The sequence below is a fragment of the Agrilus planipennis genome, unplaced genomic scaffold, assembly GCF_000699045.2.
Source record: "Agrilus planipennis isolate EAB-ADULT unplaced genomic scaffold, Apla_2.0 scaffold162, whole genome shotgun sequence".
NCBI classification, from domain to species: domain Eukaryota; kingdom Metazoa; phylum Arthropoda; class Insecta; order Coleoptera; family Buprestidae; genus Agrilus; species Agrilus planipennis.
This window is the reverse complement of record NW_020438904.1, coordinates 582,611-603,508: the sequence shown is the minus strand read 5'-3', so window position 1 is coordinate 603,508 and position 20,898 is coordinate 582,611. Positions and strand designations below refer to the sequence as shown.

The following is a 20,898-nucleotide window of genomic DNA, read 5'->3' as shown; positions in this document are numbered from 1 at the left end:
AATTGTTATCTATAGCGCATAAATCCCATATATATTAGTATCTAAGCATCAACTTTCTAAAACTAAACTTTCTTACTACTTAAACCCAAAATTTTGTTTGATAAATCAAATTCTAGAACATTGTATTATGAGAGGAGATAGCCACACCGATTTTGTTTACCTTAAAACAGAACAGTGGTGTTATTGGAGGACATGGCTGATACACTAGAACATTAATTTTACGTAGTGATTATTAGAAGAGCTATTTCTTTAACAGCTACAGTCGATGCCGATTTTGAGAACAAATGATTTGCAATTTAACAAAAGAAAAAAAAAAAACAAAAGTGTCTTTTCTAGTATACGATCGCTTTTTTTTCACCGCGTATTACAGATAAAGAATACGGAATATGAATTTGTCATTGAAAGTTCAAAGGGAAAGTTTGTGTTTGACAACCCCTTCGTATTCACATAACTTTGAGTCTTGCCTTAATTGTTTGTATAGTTATTTAACTTTTTGTGTACTGACATCGCGTAAAAAACAGTATTAAAGATATGCAAAAAAACAACGAAAGCCTGCAGTTTAAAAAACCATGTCAATGACGATACAGTAGTGTCTGGATGAAAAAACGTTTCTAACGGTGACTTGGTGTTAAGCTAGCTATTAAAGGCAAGTGGTCTTAACCTTGTCAATCATTTTTATTAATAATAAAACAACTGTACGTACTGTTGAACGATTCAAATAATAAAAGAATCTACAATAACTGACTTGGTGTTATTATATTTGTATCAGGTTTACGATTAGTCGCTACAGGTGCAAGTATAAAAGCTCTCTAAATCGCCTAACAATCTTCAAACTTAAAATTCTTCGCAAGTTCAAATGTTTCATTTTTTCATTTGCTGAAAAATAACTGAACAGCGAAACAATTTAGAACGTAGTCTGTTGTCCTCATCAACGACGTATCATTTGTTATTCACATTAGTCAGTTGTTCCGTACTTCACTGGAATATATCGAAATTTTGTTTCTTTATCTAGCTAATATTCACAAGAAGTGATGACTTCTGCTTAATTGCTCTCGCCGATCATCAGATTTTATTTGATAGGTATTTCTGTTTAATTGCACTCGCCGATCTTCCGATTTTGTTTCATAGGTACATATATCAATCAAAGACTCACTGGCATCAATAATAATTATTTACCTAATAAACTTGCTAATGGCTGTTTGCATACGAATAATAAGTTAGTTAGTACATTATCTGTCAGTAAATTATATATTTTCTTGCCGTCATCATCATGATATCCGTAATCATTATTATTTTAAAGACTTCGTTCACAGACTGTATCGGGACAAGACTCGAACATGGGCATTTTCGTTTTTACATTAATTAGATTCACACTTGCATAATTAATGGCGTAATTTCGAGACGGTTGGATTATGATGATGATTATTATTATTAAAAGCTCAAAGTCGTGCTCGTTCGTAAACGCTTCTATTACATATGCGCCTGTCTTTTTTACCTATGTAAGTCGGTAGGAACAAACGAAGATTTGCAGATAAACATCGCCACACTGCGTGCATTTTGCAATATCATCATCAACTATGCATTTTTAGATACTAGGTAGTGAAAAAACAAAACAAGGAAAGGAAAACGAAACAGAACACTACGGGAAACATCTGCACTTTTAAGCGTAAAAGTACTGGCCCTTTGCTAGAGCCCTGAGGTACACCAAACAATAAAGAAGCTGTAGTTTTGGGAGTAACTAAATGAGTTTTCAAAAAATATCGAATTAATCATCCAATACCATCGGATAGGTATTAGATAGCCTCTATTTTCTATTGAAACAACTTCCCATCAAGAAATTAAATAGTTAATCGAAATAATTTCCATGTAGACAACATATGCCGTATAATATTTCCTATTTAGAAAAGGTTCGTTGGTGGTTTTCCGGTGTGTGGCAGAGGGAGAGGGGGAGTTATCCTGGTATTGTAGTGTTGCCACGGTTTCTGCCTTGTTTTGACTACGTCGGCAAATATTTATCGTCTCGGTCGGGACAAGATGAAATATTATTTTTGAAACAAAAGTCATCGCGCGGAGGCACAGGCGTTGCGAAATATACGACGCACTTCTTTTTGTTTTTTTCTTTTGTTTTCGTTTTGTTTTTTCGTTTGTTTCTCGCGACCACACCAGAAAACGACAACTGAACGGAGCATTCCACACACCATCATTCTCTTTTTCTCATGGGACACCCTCGGGCTATCATCATGCACATATACTTGTACCACGCAAGCAGGTCCCACGGACGGACGGGCCGTTTATGTTATACAGGCACCTACATACGTACATGGGTAACAACCATTTCATACGGTATTAGTACCAGCCTAGTACAAAACGCTTATTTCCCTTTTTATGTCCTTTGTACGCTGGAATTTGTTATGGGCTTATTTACGACAGGGGTTAGAACGAAACAAAGGATTGGAATGCGACCATAATTACTTAGAAAGGGGGCCAGTAACTAGGTAACAATTTTTCGAGTAACACGTACCTACCAGTGGCGTCCTTAAGGGGCGTCTAGTAACTGAACTATAATCTTCCTTATATTTAACTAGGTTTTAGGTGTCTGAGCGTCAAGAATTTATTAAGTTAGATTTCTCATTGATCGTCTTTTGTTTTAAATTTAAAACATTTGAGGCTAAACAACCGCGAGATTAAACAAAAAAAGGTCTACATGTAGTAGGTTCTACAACCAACACCAAAGTGCCTGCAGTATATGGCATATCTTTCCATTTTTATGAAATCGTTTTACCAGAAACCCCTAGAAACCCCTTAAATACGCCAATGGAGACATATCACTATACGTAACTATTATGTAAGCACCCACGTTTTGCTGATTTATGATGATTTACATATGTCACCTATAGTAAGGGTTGAATGTTTCTTTTTATGATGGCGGATTGTAGATGGTATGTTTATGTATTATAAAATAGTATGCTGGTAATTATTAGTAAGCAAAACAATTGATTGGAGATGACATTTGAAGTATGCACTGTCTAGCAGTTACAAAGGTCAGAGGTTATTACATTTGTGTAGCCGGCGGTCAGAGGTTTTAAGAACAAGAAGTTTTTGTGATTTTCGATAATTTGCCAATGTTATAACTATTACAGACTGTTATTGATGGAAAGTTGAAATTCTCACGTCTACGTGTTCATACAACCACAAAATTTGTGGAATTAGAACAACAAGGTCGACCATCGCTAATAGAGGGAAACACTCGAAAAAGACACCGAAAAACTTTTGGCGTAGTAACGGCAACTTTCATTCCCAAATCCGGAATGAGGAGTCTCAATAGTAAAAATTTAATTATCAAATTTTCTCGTGAAAATGTTAAAAGCAAAAAGTAGATAATCCTAATAAATTAATTTCGTCGTCCGTCCATAGTAAAGAATGATGACGTCTCGAAAACATACGAAGATCGCTTAAAAGAGAACAGAAGAAAATCGTAACAAAAACAATTGGAAAACTTTTAACCCTCTGATATCCTCTTCAATTCCTATGGAGAGAGTTTAAACTTTATACCAATCACCCCTTTTGGATTTAATTGTCAACATCGACAAGAAAAGGCTTTTGTTCTTTTGGTGATAGTGTGGTATTCAGAATATATTTAGATAACCGCCCCCACCTTCAAAATTCCTCCACTGTCAATACCATCATCGATACTGGACAGCAAACAAAAGTTTTTAAACTCAAACGCGATTAATTTTTTATTGAGAGTGTGTTTTGTCTTTGATTTTTGTAGGAAAAACAAACAACAAACGTCCCTTACATTTGTTTTGTGTTTTGTTTCTATTTGTGTTACCGAAACAGTAGAACCGCGGAAAGACTTTTGTTTCTTCCTTTATTTTTCCGATAGCCGTGCAATTTTTGTTGGGAATCCTTTCACTGCATGAAAAGCAGCACAATCTTCCCATTTAATCCTTGCTGTCTAGGTATCTATGTCCTTGCTGTGTCCTTTCAGCAAAAATCAAGCTTTGCATGAAAATCAATAGGTATACACACACACACACACACATACATACACATGTGCGTATGTGTATTTGTTTGTTCATGTTTGTACATATGCAAGTGTGTGTATTTGTAAAGGTAATAACTAATGTACGATGTTTTCTGCGATTGAAAAATAAGACCTGTTTTCGCACGGGACCCACTTGAGATAAAAAAGCAGTAAAAAGTTTTTACGATCCCGAGTAACAAACCTCATTAGCAATAAAAAAATAAAAGGCTCCTTAACTGCTCCGAACCACAATGGCGTGTACTATAACATTGCAACGACCAACATTTTCAAGATCGATTTATAAAATAAAAAAGAATTGAATACGTCAACAACTGAACCCTATTCTCATTTTCATTTGTCACTTACTTACTGTCATATGTTTTGTGGTAGGATTCAAATGTTTGCAATAGTTGTCCGATACGTTTTCATTTGTTATTATCTCATTTGTTTTAACGTTTCTTATTTGAATTAAGATTCATTTTTTGTTTTCTCCATTGCTCTTGACATTTTGAGTGATCTTTGTCAATTTTCTATTTCAGGCGATATGGGACTAAGTGTGGTGGGTGCGGTCAGGGTATATCACCCTCAGACCTAGTGCGAAAGGCAAGGGACAAAGTTTTCCATCTTAACTGTTTCACATGCCTGGTATGTAGGAAACAGTTGTCGACCGGTGAAGAATTGTATGTTTTGGACGATAACAAATTTATTTGTAAGGACGACTATCTAGCGGGGAACAAGACGAGTTTGCCTGGTTCCCACCATGGTAAGTACCTACCCATTTATATTTATAAAAACGTTCTGTACTGTATACGATTCGACAACCCTGTTCCTCCCCGTTGAAATATACGAAAAGGAATATTTCACCCCTTGCCTGTGGAAGCGTCGGAGTCCCTTCTTCATGCCGCCCTTCGGAAAATCGTCGATTTATTAGATTAGAAACGAACAGAAATAAGAAGAAGATGAAACGCGAGAAACGTAAAGCTCGTCAAGGATATTTGAATGACGGGGGGGTGATAGAGATGAGAGACGCCATTGGTCACATTTTTTTCTAGGCGGAGCCTCGACGCGCACATGTAACGACTGCTGCATGTATCGCGACCATGGGGGGCTCCCTTGACGACGTCGGACGTCGGGCACGCCGCGATGCTGTTCCAATAAAACTCTCTTGATCACGGCCGCTGCGATTTCTAGGTATTACTTTTAGATACATGATTCACGATGCGCTCTTTTTTTTACATAAAAACAGAAGAGATTTGACGCCATACGTCATTTGTTTGTCAACGCAATAACAAATTTCTAGACGGTACCTACAGCATTTGTTCCTGATCTTGATGTATATCCTCGATTTTCCTTTGTTTTCGAAGCAAATAAGGAGAGTAAAAATTTTGTTTTATTCATCATGCACTCCTCGTGTTCTGTAGGATATTTTTATATGTTTTCTGATGCTGTTGCCTTTATGGTAGTTGAGACGCCTTAATGGGCCTCATAAACTGCAATTTATGGGTTTCCTAATTGCTTCTGACGACGTTTGAATATTGATTGATGATAACCGTATTACTCGGGATATAATTTACAATACAATAACAATACCCGACGATGTTTCGTCAAGAAACGTTCTTTTTTGTTTTTAAAGCGCTTCTTCATCGAATCGACTTAATTGTTGGTCCATTTTCCTTGTTTTAACTTCGTACATACTAGATGTTGTTGTATCTAAGTGCACGCGGAGCAATTAACTTGTTCTAGAGTTCAATATACGAAAAAAAAAATGACTGTCGAGTAATTATACCTACAAGTATCTGACTATCTATTATAAATAACGCCGCCGGTGAGGTGGTGTAGGTATGTTTTTGTGTAAAATTTGTAAATATTGTTGCTGCCAGTGGATAATAAACTTAATAAGAAAACTGTACGAAGAAAATAATAGTGATAGCGGTTTTGATAAGGGCAAAAAATAGAGGTAAGTAGGTACTAAAAGTGCAATATTAGTTCGTCCTTATTTTATTAATTGAACGCTGGGTTTGCGGTGGAGATAAAATCACCACAACTTGACCCTGTTCCACGTGTTGGTATCTATCTATCTAATAAAGTATAAAGGATTATTTAAAAAAATCCGATTAGAAACGACTCTGTTCCTGTTGCTATTGTTACCATCGAATGGTTTTACTATTAGAACCTGAGTGATGACCTCAGTTTAAGTAGAATCCTTCAAGTCTAGTCAAGTCCTTGATACAGTAGGTATTTTTACTAGGAAGTTGGAGAACTTGGACTGATTGTGAATCAAAGAAACGATCTGAAAAGATGTCGAACGTTTCGCTAGTTTTATAGCATCTTCATTAGCAACTCCTTCGGCTGTGTGCTTTTGGTCGTGTCCTTGTTATTGCAGTAAATGTTTTTCACAAGATATTGGGGAAATTCGACGGATTGTGAATCAAAGAAACCATGATTTCGGACCAGGGATGACGACAAACTCTGCAAAAGTGTAGTACCTACACCCTAACGTCTTGGTGTAGGTACTTCTGGGGAAAGCTGGTGTACCCAGAGGTGTAATCAGACACTAACACAGAATGTGTCGAATTCTAGGTACAATATGAACCTGCCAACGTTTCGTTACAACTACACTTTTTTTAATTTTTATGCGTTCTATAAATTAGGTATAGGTAGGTATGTACCCCAACTTTCCCCATCCCGTGTCGAAAAAAAGTTAGGGTGAAATTTGGACCAAAGTTTTGACTAAGATTAAATCATGGACCTAAAAAATTAGCAAAAAACTCGGGCCGAAAGTGGATTGACCCAAATTTAATTCTCGGCCCACGAATAAAGCAGAATTGGTCCCCAACTTTGGCCATTTGGTCCTCCCGATATATATTTTATTTTACAGGATTATATAAAAATACATACATTAAATTTTGATTTAGACATTAATAGGTATAAACATTTATGGAAAAAAATGATAATTTTTCCCTAAATCTTCAAAAGGTTTCCGTTCAGTAAATTAAACAACTGTTGATGAATTTAAAATTATTAAAATAAATTCTTAAGATTAATTTTTAATCAAGGTAAATCTTGGGGTCTAATTCTGGGTTACTTAAGAGAGTTAATTACCATCCCTGGTCCGAAACCATGATACATCCATAAAATTTAATACACACATACGTATAATACATCAACACATGTACAGGGGCGGCTTTTGGAGGCGTCGAGCAGGACAACCGCCCGGGGCCTCGCTCTTGCAGGGGTCTCGCGTACTCGAGCAACAATCTAATTAGAAAAATTTTAGGTAGGAATTTCTTAAGTCTTAAAAAAATTCGCAAATTTGCTATCTTTGTGTTTATTAGATAAATTTTTTTTAATTTCCGATAAACAATTTTAGAACTCTAAATTTATTTATGAATAACTTTAAATTTCTGGTCAAGTATCATCATTAAAACTAATTCCACAAGAACAAGGGCCTCGCAAAAATTTACTCGCCCGGGGACTTCCAATGGCTAAGGCCGCCCCTGCATATGTATATACGTATACTTGAACATATATTCAATACGTACAATAGGTATAATTGTACCTTGCAAGTCCTTATGGAAGAATGCAAGTTTATCATCATTATCATGATAAGATCGTCAGTCCCAAGACTGGTTGGACATGCACCTCCACCCTTTCCTAATACCCTGCGCTAATCTTCGCATTTCCCTAAAACTAGAACAACCCACATCCTTTTGCGAACTGTAATCTAATCTAGGTCTACGTCTAACACCTCCTAACTGCCTCTAATATGTCTCTGACTAGACCTTCATGCCTCAAAAGGTGTCCTACCAACCTATCTCGCTTATTTCTTATTGACTTCCATAGAGTCCTCTGTTTTCCTATTTTTTTTAATACCTCTTCATTTCTAACCTCTATCCACGGTATCCTCATCTTTCACCTGTAACACCACATTTCGAACGCTTGAAACCCGTACAGGGCCGCGCTCCAAACATACACCTTTAACAACCTTTTTCGAATTTTATCGTCAGGGACCATCATATCTCAATAAGATAATTCTTTAGGACTTAGCACCCGTTGAGACCTTTCATCTACCTACACGTCGAGAACTACCACCATCAAAATCCAAAGATTCAAATTGGTTAACAGAAAACCATTTTCCGTAAGGATCTACTAATTCCAATTCGGTAGCCTTTACAGCCTTTCCCGCATATTTAACCGTTTTTCTACCTATCACAATTTTTAACCGAAAAATGACCATCTTTTTATATTAGGTACAACTGATGGGAGATTTTTTGAGGACGCAGTTCTTCCGCACTTGTTCGTTGTGTTGCCTTTTTGCAATATGATAATAACCATAACAGTAGGTTACAATGATGACGATGGCGACGCCGTTGATAGAAAGTGGATGACTTCAGAATCGAGACCCGACATGACATGACGAAGGCGTTGAAGACATCTCTTCGTGACCTTCACGTCGAACGGCCGTTTCGTCGTTCCGCGTATATAAAATCGAAATTTTTGTCGGAGTCATCGTCGTCGTCTTGCGCTTGCAGCATCCAGAAAATAATAATAATAATAATAATAACAATAATAATAAAAAACACCGGAGAAGATGTGACCGTTGGCCGGCGTCTTTTTCGTCTTCTTCTTCACTATCGTCATCGTAGTCGTCGTCATCATCATCATCATCCTCTTCTTGATCGTCTTTTTTTTTCTTTTTATATATATATATACAAGCATCAACACATCACGAGCTCACAATGTGCGTGAAGAATCGGTTCGTCGAGAGAACTCCGTGCCTCCGTGGAGGCGCTTAGAAGGACCTTCGCTATTGTTGTTAGACAGCGGGAGGCCACGACGATTACGATTGTGATGACGAAGGCATCAGTCGAAATATGTGTTAGACAGAAATGCTCCGGCGTTTTTCTTAAAAAATAAAAATTTTTTTTTTCGAAATTCAATTTTTCTTGTTCGCCACAGTGCGGGGCAACCGTTGGTGAAAGAATTTTTGCGCTATCTTTAATAGTTCGCCAGATATGTTCTCGTAAACATTTAATTCTCGATTTCGAAAGTAACGCTTGGCTAAAACTTTCGACCGCTATAACTCCGAAACGGAACCTCGTAGGTGGGCGCTTTTACTCTTGACGCAGAGCCCAGTATCTCTAGAAAATTTTGATAATACTCCCATAGAGATCGGACCACTCAGTCCGGAAATATGAGCCATCCTGTGGACTCAGGAAAACACTAAAACGAACGACAGGGCAAATTGTGCGAATTGGGTCGGCTCTAGCGCGGACCAGGGGTGTCACAATTTAAAACTGCTTCCATCTAAAAATTTGCCGCATTCATTGGGCTTCGAACAAGCCCAGTTTGGTACGGATCGGACTTACGTCTGCGGAGCTATGGATTTTTAACCGCGGCCATGTTCGCGAGCGCGCAGCTCCTGAGTTTGACGTTTCGCGAGTTGTGGCTGGGAAACGGTGGGACCTATCGGAAAAATTCTTTCACAGGCGGATGCCCCGACTCAGCGCGAACGTTTTGAGGCCGTATGAGGTCGCGCGGTGTTGATGANTGCGGTCGCATTCGGTGTTGATGAAAAATTCAAAATTTTCAAAAATTTTTACATTTTTTTTCTTCAAAATTAAATTTTTCTTGTAAACCTAGGTACGGGCCAACCGTTGATGAAAGAATTGTTGCGCTATCTTTAATAGTTCGCCAGATATGTTCTCCTAAACATTTAATTCTCGATTTCGAAAGTAACACTTGGCCAAAACTTTCGACCGCTATAACTCCGAAACGGAACCTCGTAGGTGGGCGGTTTTACCCTTGACGCAGAGCCCAGTATCTCTAGAATATTTTGATTATACCCCCATGGAGATCGAACCACTAAATCCCAAAATATGGGTCATCCTGTGGACTCAGGAAAACACTAAAAAGATAGGGCAAATTGGGTTGGCTCTAGTGCAGACCAGGAGGGTCATACCTCAAAACTGTTTCCGTCGAAAACTCATTCTTTGTACTTCTTCACATTATCTATTAATTCTCTGTAGGTGCCTAGGTTTATCAGTCCTTCTGTACCTATGCCATGGTGTTTCGAAAATCTTAGCCTCTCTTCCGAATGCAAGAATTTTACGCGAATTTCTGGAACTTTCAAAAGTTCTTAATAATTTTCCACCTTGTTTGGATTCCCAATAAATACTCAGGATTCTCCGAAACTTCAGCCATTTTCCGGTTTTCCTGTTACTTCATTCATTAATTTTTTTGGGCATTCAATTGTTCAACAAAACAAATAAGCAACCGAATAGGCGTAAATAAAGATGAATCAGCAAACAAAAGACATTGTCATCGTTGACGACTTTGTGTGTTGCGGGATTCGAGAGAAACAATAAAAAACAAACGAAAACGAAGAAACGTACATATGTGACGGCGTGTCGTTATGTATTTATGTAGAGGTGTATATATGGTGAGAGGCTTCTTTCATTGTCAGAAGAAGGCAAGAGGAACGTCGATGTTCATGTATTCGCGCCAGAGTTTGAATAATACTAAGTCATAATATATATAGACGACGCGGACGGACAACAATTTTAATAATTTACGACGCCGTAAATTTCGACTTGTAGATTCACGAACAGTCGAACGTTATTACCTACTGCACTCGGGAAGGACGTGACAACGCCTTTTTCTACGCCGTTTTCCAGAAAAACACCCGTAAATTAAGTGTAATCTTTGGCCCCTAGGGCTGCACCTCTGTTATTTATGGCTTGCACAGCATCAGAATGCATACATTTCTGACGCGGGTCGACGTCGTCGAATACGGACCCATACTCGAAGGACCCATGTCATCCTTTCAAGACCAAGTCTCCTCCACAAGGACGTTTCTACCCACTGAAGGAAGTCGTTGTCCGAATTGCTTCACAGGTCTCTTTTTGTTCTTCTTTCTTTAATTTGTCAAAAATTTCCCAAATTACTTCCATTTCATTCTCGTAGAACAAAATTAATTACCAAATCCTAGAGTTAGTCATAAATTTTTGATAACATCCTCAATTTGGTCGGCAACAATGTGCTGATGGGATCTAGCGAGATCGATATTTCTGTATCCGTTAAGTGGGAAGATTGAGCAAATTTCGTAAGAGATCTCTGTCTTTATTATGCTTAAAATATTTCATTTTTTGGGCTCACTTCCTTCAGGATAAGGGGTTCTATATTCCTAGCATCCTGAACGATGTCACCTTTTGTCGCCTCTTACGACACGCTGTGACTTAGCGGTGAGGCTATTCTACAACCCCCGGCCTCACACAGGGTTCTACAATTATCACTGATTAAATACCATAACAAAACTGTTAAATTACAGACAAAATTATATAATCAGTTTGACAATTAACGTTTTGCTTCTGCCTAGACCTTAGATTGATCGTTTGCCGATGTGCTATTTAGTTGTAGGGGTTACTCTGCCTTGTTATTTTGATATTCAAGAGAAAGAACAATATTTGTTTTGTCGGAGAAACAAAATTCTATTCATTTGTTAATGTAGAAAACAAACGACTCACTTATTCGCTTACATACCTCATTTGTTTAAATCACGCCTTTTATTGGCTGATATGTTCGCTGTGGACATATTTTGCTTGTCCCGTAGCATAACTTGCAAGTGATTTGACGCATAAGCGAAAAGCGTTTAGGGTAACGGTTAATTAAACATATTTCTTCCGTGTAGAGAGAATTTGAAACAGAGCAAAGGTAAATCAGTATTTTTATTTTTGCAAGAGGAATTAAAAGTGAAATCTTTGCTTTGAGATAGAGGGGTGTGTGGTAGAGAGTAGTCGACGACTTTGTGTACGCGTATGTATATAACGATAAAACAAAAGAATAACAAGGAAAGACAAAAGGGTTGCTCGATGCGAGTGTCGGAGTGTGCAGTCGTGACGTTGGTGGTATCTATTCTGTGGTCCCTCGGGGCGTTACGTCATCGGGCTTTTTCGCATTCCCTATGCAACCGGCGTGTTGTCTTAAGCTCGGAGCTTTTGCGGGAAGCGCGAGCTTTTGTTTGCTTAGCGAAATTGAAACCAAACGACGTTGATCACAACCAGATTTCAAGGATTTAAAGTGAAAAAAATGCAGCGCGAGACGCGGTTCAATATTGGATGCCGGGTGCCGGCCGATTCCAACATTTTCCACTTTTTATTTTCCTTCGAGGAAAAACTGGCGATTTAACCTTCTCTGTTAATAAAGAATTTTCCACCCCTGAAGTACTTTGATTTATGATTTCTTCTATAATTATTGATATTGTTTGGTGATGATTGAGGAATAGTTTTATCAAGCAAGAGCTTTATCGTTACAGACAGACATACAGATGCCTGACGGTGACTTCGACGATGATGATGTAGTAGAACGAATTGGGACATATCCTTAATAAGAAAATTTTCGAAAGAAACGTAATCTACGCACAAAATGTATCGTAATCCGATAAACAAAAAACTGACGATCGTGGCTGTCTGTACATAATAAAAAGAACGATCATGGACACTTACACAATGACCATAAGTACCTAGTAAGTGTAATACGAAGATTAAAAAATTTTATGTAATGTCCCAAAAATCCATCCGCCTTTGGGAGTTTTGGCAAAAGCAAAAACCTTCAAGAAAATTTCGTTTACAGGTTTAGGTCTTTTTTGCATATCGAGAATCGGGACACCTGACTATCTTGACTCTTAATTACACATAAACAGCAGCTTTTGTTTCAATTCGCTTTTTTTCCGTTCATGCTTTTTAACCGTCAGTTTAATGAGTGACTGTTACATCTTTGTCAATTTCAGAATAAACCGTTCGTTTATATCCATATACAGGGTGACTTTTAAAACGACATAGGTAAATTATCTCACTCTGAGGTAAATTAACAAAAGAATCGAATTCAAAAGGTAGTCAATGGATCTGAAAACAAAAGCCAGCAACAACAAACAAAACAAGTAAACATCTGCAAATGTTGTTTTTCAAGTGTTACTTTATTGCTTGGTCTGCTTTACTCTGTCAATTGTTTCGGCCATTGAGTCATTTTTATATGGTGTATATATATAAAATGATAGTTACAATTATTTTCATAGGTTGTATGTTGGCAATTGTTTTCCGATTTAATACCACGTTGTAGAAATTCATCTTGTGTCTTTTTCGATATAGATTTCTAATTCTTGACAATTATCAAATCCGATTATCCGATTATTCTTGATGACAGATGACAAGCCATTTTAAAATACCTTTATTTTATGCCTCGATCGCCCTGTATAATGAATAATACGAACGTGTTATCTAGTAAGTTTATAGTTTTAGTACTTTGGCATTAAGTATCAAGTACATAATATTAGATTTAATGAAATGCGCGGTAAGTATTATGAGTATCCGTCATCCGGGACGCGACGACAGAAGAAAAAACCTGTAAAATCCTTGATGTGGCAGATCATTGTAAAACCACGAAACATGACGATTTCACGCAATGCTGCAATAGGCTTCGACCAAGCATGAATTTCTTTTCCTTACAAATGGCAATACTGCTTACTTTGTGTTTATTAATCGAGCATGTACCCACCAGACAGTGGCGGATGATGCACAAGGGTCACGGGGGGGCACGTGTCGTATAAGTACCTAGGTTTTCTGTTATTGGACGAATTGGAAAATTCTATGGAAAAAACTTAATTTCACTATATGGGTATCAATCCGTACCATTGGATACCTAATTTTGGTAGGTAAAGGCTAAATCAACATATTGATAGCTGAATAGGCCTATGATTTTAACCTAGACGCTTTTTGTTACGTTTTCCATTAAGTACACAATATTTAGTATCTACCGCAAGAAAGAAAAAAAAGAAAGTTGTGTTAGTTATACCATTTATAACGCAAGAACGGCTGAACCGATTTGGCTGAAAATTGGTGGGGAGGTACCTTAGAACCAGGAGACGGAGATAGGATACTTTTTTTCTATCCCGTTCCCGTGGAACTTGGGATAAAACGTGGTATAAGAAGACGCAACTCACAGCAAAACTAAAAATTTATCATTCAAAACATCAGTCTAGCCGTTCATTTGTTAAAAATGGTATAACAAAATTTCAATCTCTGTTGGGGGGTGGGAGTAGTGGTGAAGAGGAGTTGCAATGTTTAAATGGAACATAGATATATTATTTGTGGTCAAATTTACTTGAAACTTGGTCTTAATGGTCTCTCATTTAATTTCCTAAAGACCTGTTTCGACATTTTAAAAAATTCAACCTTCAAAGGGGGGAGGGGTAAAAAGGTGTTGCAATTTTTAAAAATCAACCCTTAACGATGAAATGTTATTGCTACGTTTGTGTTTGAAATCTAAGATGGCGACATTACATAAAATAAAAACGTTGTAAAGGTTAATTGGGAGTTAAAAGATTTTATGGAGAAACAATTTTTAACCCCCCCCCCTTTCGGTAGTCACCAGGAGTAAATGCCAAATTCCTCCATCTCCCTGTGGTTTTTACGTAGTAATTCACAGCTGGAAAAAGCCCTAGATTTTTCTAAAGGAGATTGACAAAAACCTAACCCCCCCCACCCTTGCGACCAAGCGTGGTATTTTCGAAGACCCTTTCCTTCCCCTAACGGGTCACATAGTACGGATCGTTGGAGCTATTTTTTTTGGAAGAAAATTGATGGAAATTAAAACTAAATGGAAAATTGGTAATCGAATTTCATGTTATTAAGGAAACAAAACACCTCTCCATTATCTATAGATAACATACCCCTAGTTGTTTTCGTTAATTCAACAAAAGCATACCTGTAATAGATATAATTAAATTGCAAAATGCGTAGATAACTTTCTAGAATACCTTTTTCTGCAGAATACCTACATAGTTAACATGTACATTGGGAAATCATGTAAAAGTACATCCTACCTTAATAAACGTCCCTGCATGATATCCAATATTAGTGTTAAACAAACGCACATCGAACAACAATAACTCCGTTTCATTTGTTTAACGTTTTTAACCACCGAAAACAATGCGATATTATAAACGATCACGCCACGACTGTTCTTCTAATTTTATTCTCTGCAAACTGATACACGTTTCTACGAGTGTTATTACACTGCTTCTTATCTATTTTAATTTTTTGTGCCGCTTTTTTTACCTCATCCTCGGCTATTATTGGCCATCCTTCTCGAACACACGATAGCGCGTATTACAAATACAGCAATGACTTTCACGCGAGCAGAAGGACAAACGTATGACGGTAAATTACTCCTAATATTTTTATCATTGACTGAACACGAATTTATATTGCTATACCAGATTTTACCTATCCGAAATTTCTACAACGTCGATTTCGGATTTTAATGTCATAAAAATCGATAGTAGACCACTTTCCATACAAGGGTGTATTTTACTGCCTTAAAAATTGAATTTGATAGGTGAGAGAATGATAAGATTTCAAAATATTGGTGACATCACTGGATCATGTTAGTCGTTCTACCTTTAAGTATATACTTCATGTTTTTAAAGACCTTTTAGGGTCTTTTGACGTATTTCTATGTTAAACTTTTTAAAAACAATCGGTTTCAATTGGTAACAATAAACGTCAATCGTCTTTACGTTCAATTGTTTTTATGTGTTGCGAGTTTTCCTGAGTCCCTATTTTTACTGAATTACATACAAACCGACCTAAAAACATCTAGAATAGTGTTTACCTATCGTGGTCACGTTAAGACGACAGCAAGAATTGGAGACCAAAGCGTGAAACTCCAAAATAATCTCATTACTTTGTAAAATACGCCGGTTTTTTTTGTCTCGCGGACCACCGTGCCAAAAAGGACTAAATCATCGACTAACTGCGACACAAAACAATTTCCAAACGCTTTATATGACTACCATAGTGAAAAGATTGTTTGGAAATATAAATTTGATCCTATATAGAAAAATTTTGATTTCGACAGTACCATTTGAAATCACTCCGTTTTCACGTTTTCTTTGCAACACGACAACAATCAATTTTATCACAACTAAATTACAAAATTTTCTGCTATATTCATATTCAGCATCAAAACAGAAAAAACTGAAGTCGATGTCTCTTGTTTCTTTCAATTGTTCGAGCAGTTTGCAATTATTTTCATATTAATAACTAACAATGATACGTGAAAAACAATCGATAAATTACGAGATGCATTTGTCTTTGTAACAACAAACGAAACAAATTGGTATCGGCAAATTGATTATTGTTTTATTGACTGTATTAATTCCTGATTGTTAATTACCCCCTAACCATAGATTAAATTAAAAACCTATAATGCGAGATATGATATATCACTGCAAGCTCTGTCTGTTTGTCAATCACCCAGTTACCACCCATGACCAAAAGTACCACCTTTTGATTAAAGACAAGGCTTTTGTAAAATCTCATATTATTAGCGTTTTAAAAGACAGTGGCGAACGAATATGGGAAAAATAACGCTTCTTTTACTTTATAAACATAATGCGCCTATCTCGTCTAATAATAAAGTTGATTTTGACGAACAACAAAGTCAAGCCGCAGCATTGTCGGTTCGATTTTTGGTACCCACCTATACGTGATACACAAATAATAGTTTATGGGTGCGTGTTGTTGTATGCGTGCGTTTTCAACCCCCTCCGGCGGGTTGTTCGAGCACAAGCTGCAAAAACATCCCCTTTCAAGCGAGCTGTTGGACCGTACCGCTACTCTGATCCGTTAAAAGTGATACCACCGCACCGTGTGGATTACATAGTCCTGGTAGTGTTTTGTTATTTTATTGTTAATCCGGCTAGCTCATAACCGAACAATAGATAAATAAAACGGGCTAAAACGTATTTATACCACCAACAACAAACGCAAGTATGCAATACCAGGTATATAAAACCTAGATAACCTAAAGAGAATGATTTAGAATTTTCCGGAAGGTTCGGGAACGTTCTCGAATGATAACTAATTTTATTTTAATAAAACGAAGGCAACACGTCTTGTTTAGAATAATTCTACTCAGAAATTTCTGTAAGCGAAATGGGTGCGTATGTCTCCTCTGATAATACGCCCATGACGATGAGTGTCATGTCATCTCATGGTATCCATTAGTTCAAATTTGAACGGGTCCAACTGGTTAAGCGTTAGATAATACGACTCGGGGTCGACATACCGGCGCAATGCACTTAATTCAATTTCTTCGTCTCTTTAGCCATTTGTAAGAAGATGCACGGTTATTAAAACAATATTATTTATAATTATATTCATGGAGGTGTGACCGACCGACTTACTGACTGGACTTGGACGGTGTGGCTACAATCAATACCATAAATTATTAATGATATAAGGTTGAGAGGCAGGCGTGGATAATTTTAGGTGTAATTTCGTCGATGTGATGATTGTGGCAATTTAATTTCGATGATAAACAGTCATTATCATTTCAATTTGGCTTAGAGTTAAACCAGCGTCGATAAATGCACGGGAAACAAACGATAGCATCAGCATCATAAGGTCGTCAGTCCTAGGATTGGTTGGACATGCACCTGCAGTTTTTCCTGTCCTGGGCTAATCTTCCCGTTTCCTTAAAAGTAGAATAATATCCGATATTCTTAACTATATGTGAACAGTAATCTAATCTAAGTAGATGGGATACAGGCGGAAATTCGAAAACATGTAGCACAAGAGGTTGGAGATCGTATGTTTAAACTAGTTAGTAACATTTACGAGACGGGGAAAATCCCAGAGGATTATAAACGGAACGGGGTAGTAACCATACCTAAAAAGAGAGACGCGGGTAGGTGCGAGACATTTAGAACAATTAGCTTAACTTCCCATGCGTCAAAAATCTTAACTAGAATTGTACAGAGGATGGAAAAAAGGGCGGAAGAACTATTAGGTGAGGATCAATTTGGGTTTAGAAGAAATAGAGGAACGCGGGAGGCCATTCTAGCTTTACGGGTAACAATAGAGAAAACGGTAGAAAAAGGAAAGAGCGCGTACATGGGATTTGTAGATTTAGAAAAAGGTTTTGACAATGTTAAATGGGACAATACGTTAAATATACTTAAAAATGTAGGGATGAGTTACAGAGATAGAAGAGTGATACTTAGTTTGTATAAAGAGCAACAGGCAGTTATAGAGATGGGGCTGCAACGTAGAGAAGTAAATATTAGGAAGGGAGTCAGACAGGGATGCACACTGTCACCGCTACTTTTTAATCTATACATCGAAGACACGATCGCCTTCATTAATGACAGGACGACTGTAGGTAGGGGTAGATATAAAGGGGCAACTAGCCCTACATGTCTGAAAAGATGTCCCACCTATGTTTTACTGACTTCTTTAGAGTCCTCTGTTCTCTTATTCTTTTTAATATCTATCCACGGTATCCTAATCAATCGCCTGTAACACCACATTTCGAACGCTTCTAACCTTTTCTTTTCCGCCACGCCCACCGTCCTTGTTTCGCACCTGTACAGCGCCGTGGTCCATACATACACCTTTAACAAACCTTTTCGAATTTCTAAATTAATCGTTCGTGAGCAAAGAAATTACTTCTTTTTTTTTGAAGGCGACACGACCCTGCGCTATCCTCTGCTTTATATCCCAACTACTCCTTCCGTCCTAATTTATCTTACTTCCTAGATATCGAAAATCAGTCACTTCTTCTAATTTTTCTTTTCTTCTCCTATCTTTATATTCGCTCTTTCCCTACGTTTTCTTCCCTTGCATGCCAGTATCTTTGTTTCACTTTTATATATTTTCATACAATACCGTTTTGTCAATACCGCTTCCACTTTATTTAAAGCTATCTCTAACTCCTCCTTGCTAGATGCTAATACTTCTATATCATCCGCAACTCTAAGCATATTAATGTTTTACCCCTGCATATCTATCCCTACAGTTGTCCTGTCTTTAAGGATGCCGATCGCGTCTTCGATTTACAGATTAAACAAACCACAGCAAAAAAGATTATTTCTAGAATACGCTAGTAGGTATGTCTTTATTTAAGTTTTGGTTTCCATAACAAGTAAATAAAATAGTAATAGATATAAATGTATACCTCATAGATACCAATAGACAGAGACATTCGAAAAAGAGACAACAGAAAATTCAATTAACTATGCCAAAAAACTAATTAAGATTAGCAACACATTTTCGCGTTTTGACATAATTTTATTCGTCTTGCCCTTCAATAACAGATTTGGTAAAGGCATAGCTCCTTTTGAAAGGGCTCTTCTGGTCGGTAATTTTCGTCAACCCCGGCATCACAACACTACTACCCTTTTCGTCTATTAAATGTCGATAATAGGTCAAAGCCTGTGTGGCATACAGCGGGTATTTTTTGCAAAGATCCTCGTCTATCAGATCATAGCCGCTTTTCACTTTAAACCCTTGGGCGTTATATTCGGCGTTGTAAGTGGTACAAAACTCCCTTTCCATTGGCTTCTGCGCCCTTTCCTTTAAGACCTCCTCGGCCACTTCTTTGTAAAGTTGTTCTGTCAGCAATTTCTTCCGTATTCCGACGTTCGTTTGTTCGTCGGGTTGGGGAGGTCCGTACTCCTCTTTCATGGTGGAACAAACCCCTTCGTTGGTCTTTTTTTTCGCAGCGTCCCTTATTAACCATTTGTGACTGTCGCCGCGGTACTGTTCTTCCCAACATCTGTCAGATTCTACGCTGCTTACGTCGTCCGGTATCACGTCTTCAATAGTTAGATGATCGGGAAGCTGATCGGGAGATTGATGTTGCCCGTTTTCATCAGTCATGTTTTTTAAACGAAAATCTGTTGTAATCTATAAAGAAATAAAGAAATAGCGGCCTCTATACTAATTCTATTGTTACATTGTTTTGTTAATAGTTAATATGTATTGTGGCTTGCTTAAACTTTTTAAAAACGAAAAAATAATAAACTGTTATAGTGTTTTGTTTGTTAATACCGCTTGTTCTTCACTCTTTTTCCAATTGTTTTTTAATATTTCATTGTTTTCACAAATGCTACTGTTACTTGTTCGTAAAATTACTATTTCTTTTTTTTCGCTAGAAACAATAGAGTGTTTTGAAATAGTTGAAATTTAAAAAATATGCCCAATACATATTATATAATTGCGAAATAGGACGACCAGCAGCTTGTTTATAACTAAGTTATTCCTAATAGAATAAATTACAAATACTATAATTTATATCAATTAAACGAATGAAACTAATGGACCTGTTTTTTTGTTATGACTAAATAATTTCCAAAAAGGGAAGTGCGTTCTTTGCACTTATGGGACATTAAGTCGTAAACATAAACTATAAATTTTTCAATACCTAAGGTAGATTCTGTATGGTTTTCATGCGTTTCACAGATATCAGTTATGCAAATTCGGGCCTTTATTCATTCAAACGATAACCACGTCCAATATAATATTCCAATTTCGTTTAGAAAAGCTATATTTCATTCAAACTTGCGCCTCGGTATCGACAGAAATATCAGAAGCTTTATCGCCCAATTTTGACAGGTAAAAAATAGTTTGTCATAGAAAACATTTCGACATTAAAACGATTTCATTTGTCGATGTTACCGAAGCAATCGCCGATCGAAACATTCGATACTGCAACGATGTGTTTCAACGTATACATACACAGGCGCAAATGTTAAACATTAAATACATTGTGTCCCATACATTAATTTATGAACAAAAATTTTAATTAAGGACACCCTCTAAATTGATTTCTTTTTTGTTTGTGTGTTCAGTATACATGACAGTAGAACTACGATAATATAGCACACAAATACATACCCACAATGATGTAAAGTTTGAATTTGTTAAAAACAAGTGAAAAACGAAATATTTTCGTAGCGTTGCAATACTGACGAATGAATATTATTATCTATATGGCGTTTCCAATATTTGATTTGGTGGTAGGCGGCG

The 20,898-nt window shown here is 37.1% G+C and overlaps 2 protein-coding genes across 2 annotated transcripts in view; one reads left to right on the top strand and one right to left on the bottom strand.

Moving 5' to 3' along the window:
* LOC108739643 (LIM/homeobox protein Lhx5) overlaps positions 1 to 20,898 on the top strand; it is a 52,551-nt gene that overhangs the window by 10,818 nt on the left and 20,835 nt on the right. Inside the window, exon 3 of the mRNA XM_018473636.1 lies at positions 4,567 to 4,790. Coding sequence (XP_018329138.1) covers positions 4,567 to 4,790 — 224 coding nt within the window. The remainder of the gene's footprint in view (positions 1 to 4,566; positions 4,791 to 20,898) is intronic.
* Positions 18,974 to 20,517, bottom strand: LOC108739644. The gene is made up of 2 exons (XM_018473637.1): positions 20,294 to 20,517; positions 18,974 to 19,776 (listed from the first exon to the last, which is right to left on the bottom strand). The coding sequence occupies exon 2, from the start codon at positions 19,747 to 19,749 to the stop codon at positions 19,159 to 19,161; it is 591 nt and encodes a 196-aa protein (XP_018329139.1). The 5' UTR covers positions 19,750 to 19,776; positions 20,294 to 20,517; the 3' UTR covers positions 18,974 to 19,158.

What these genes read in the sequence shown, in the direction of transcription:
- LOC108739644 (XM_018473637.1), bottom strand. Translation starts at nt 19,749, where the DNA reads ATGACTGATGAAAACGGGCAACATCAATCTCCCGATCAGCTTCCCGAT.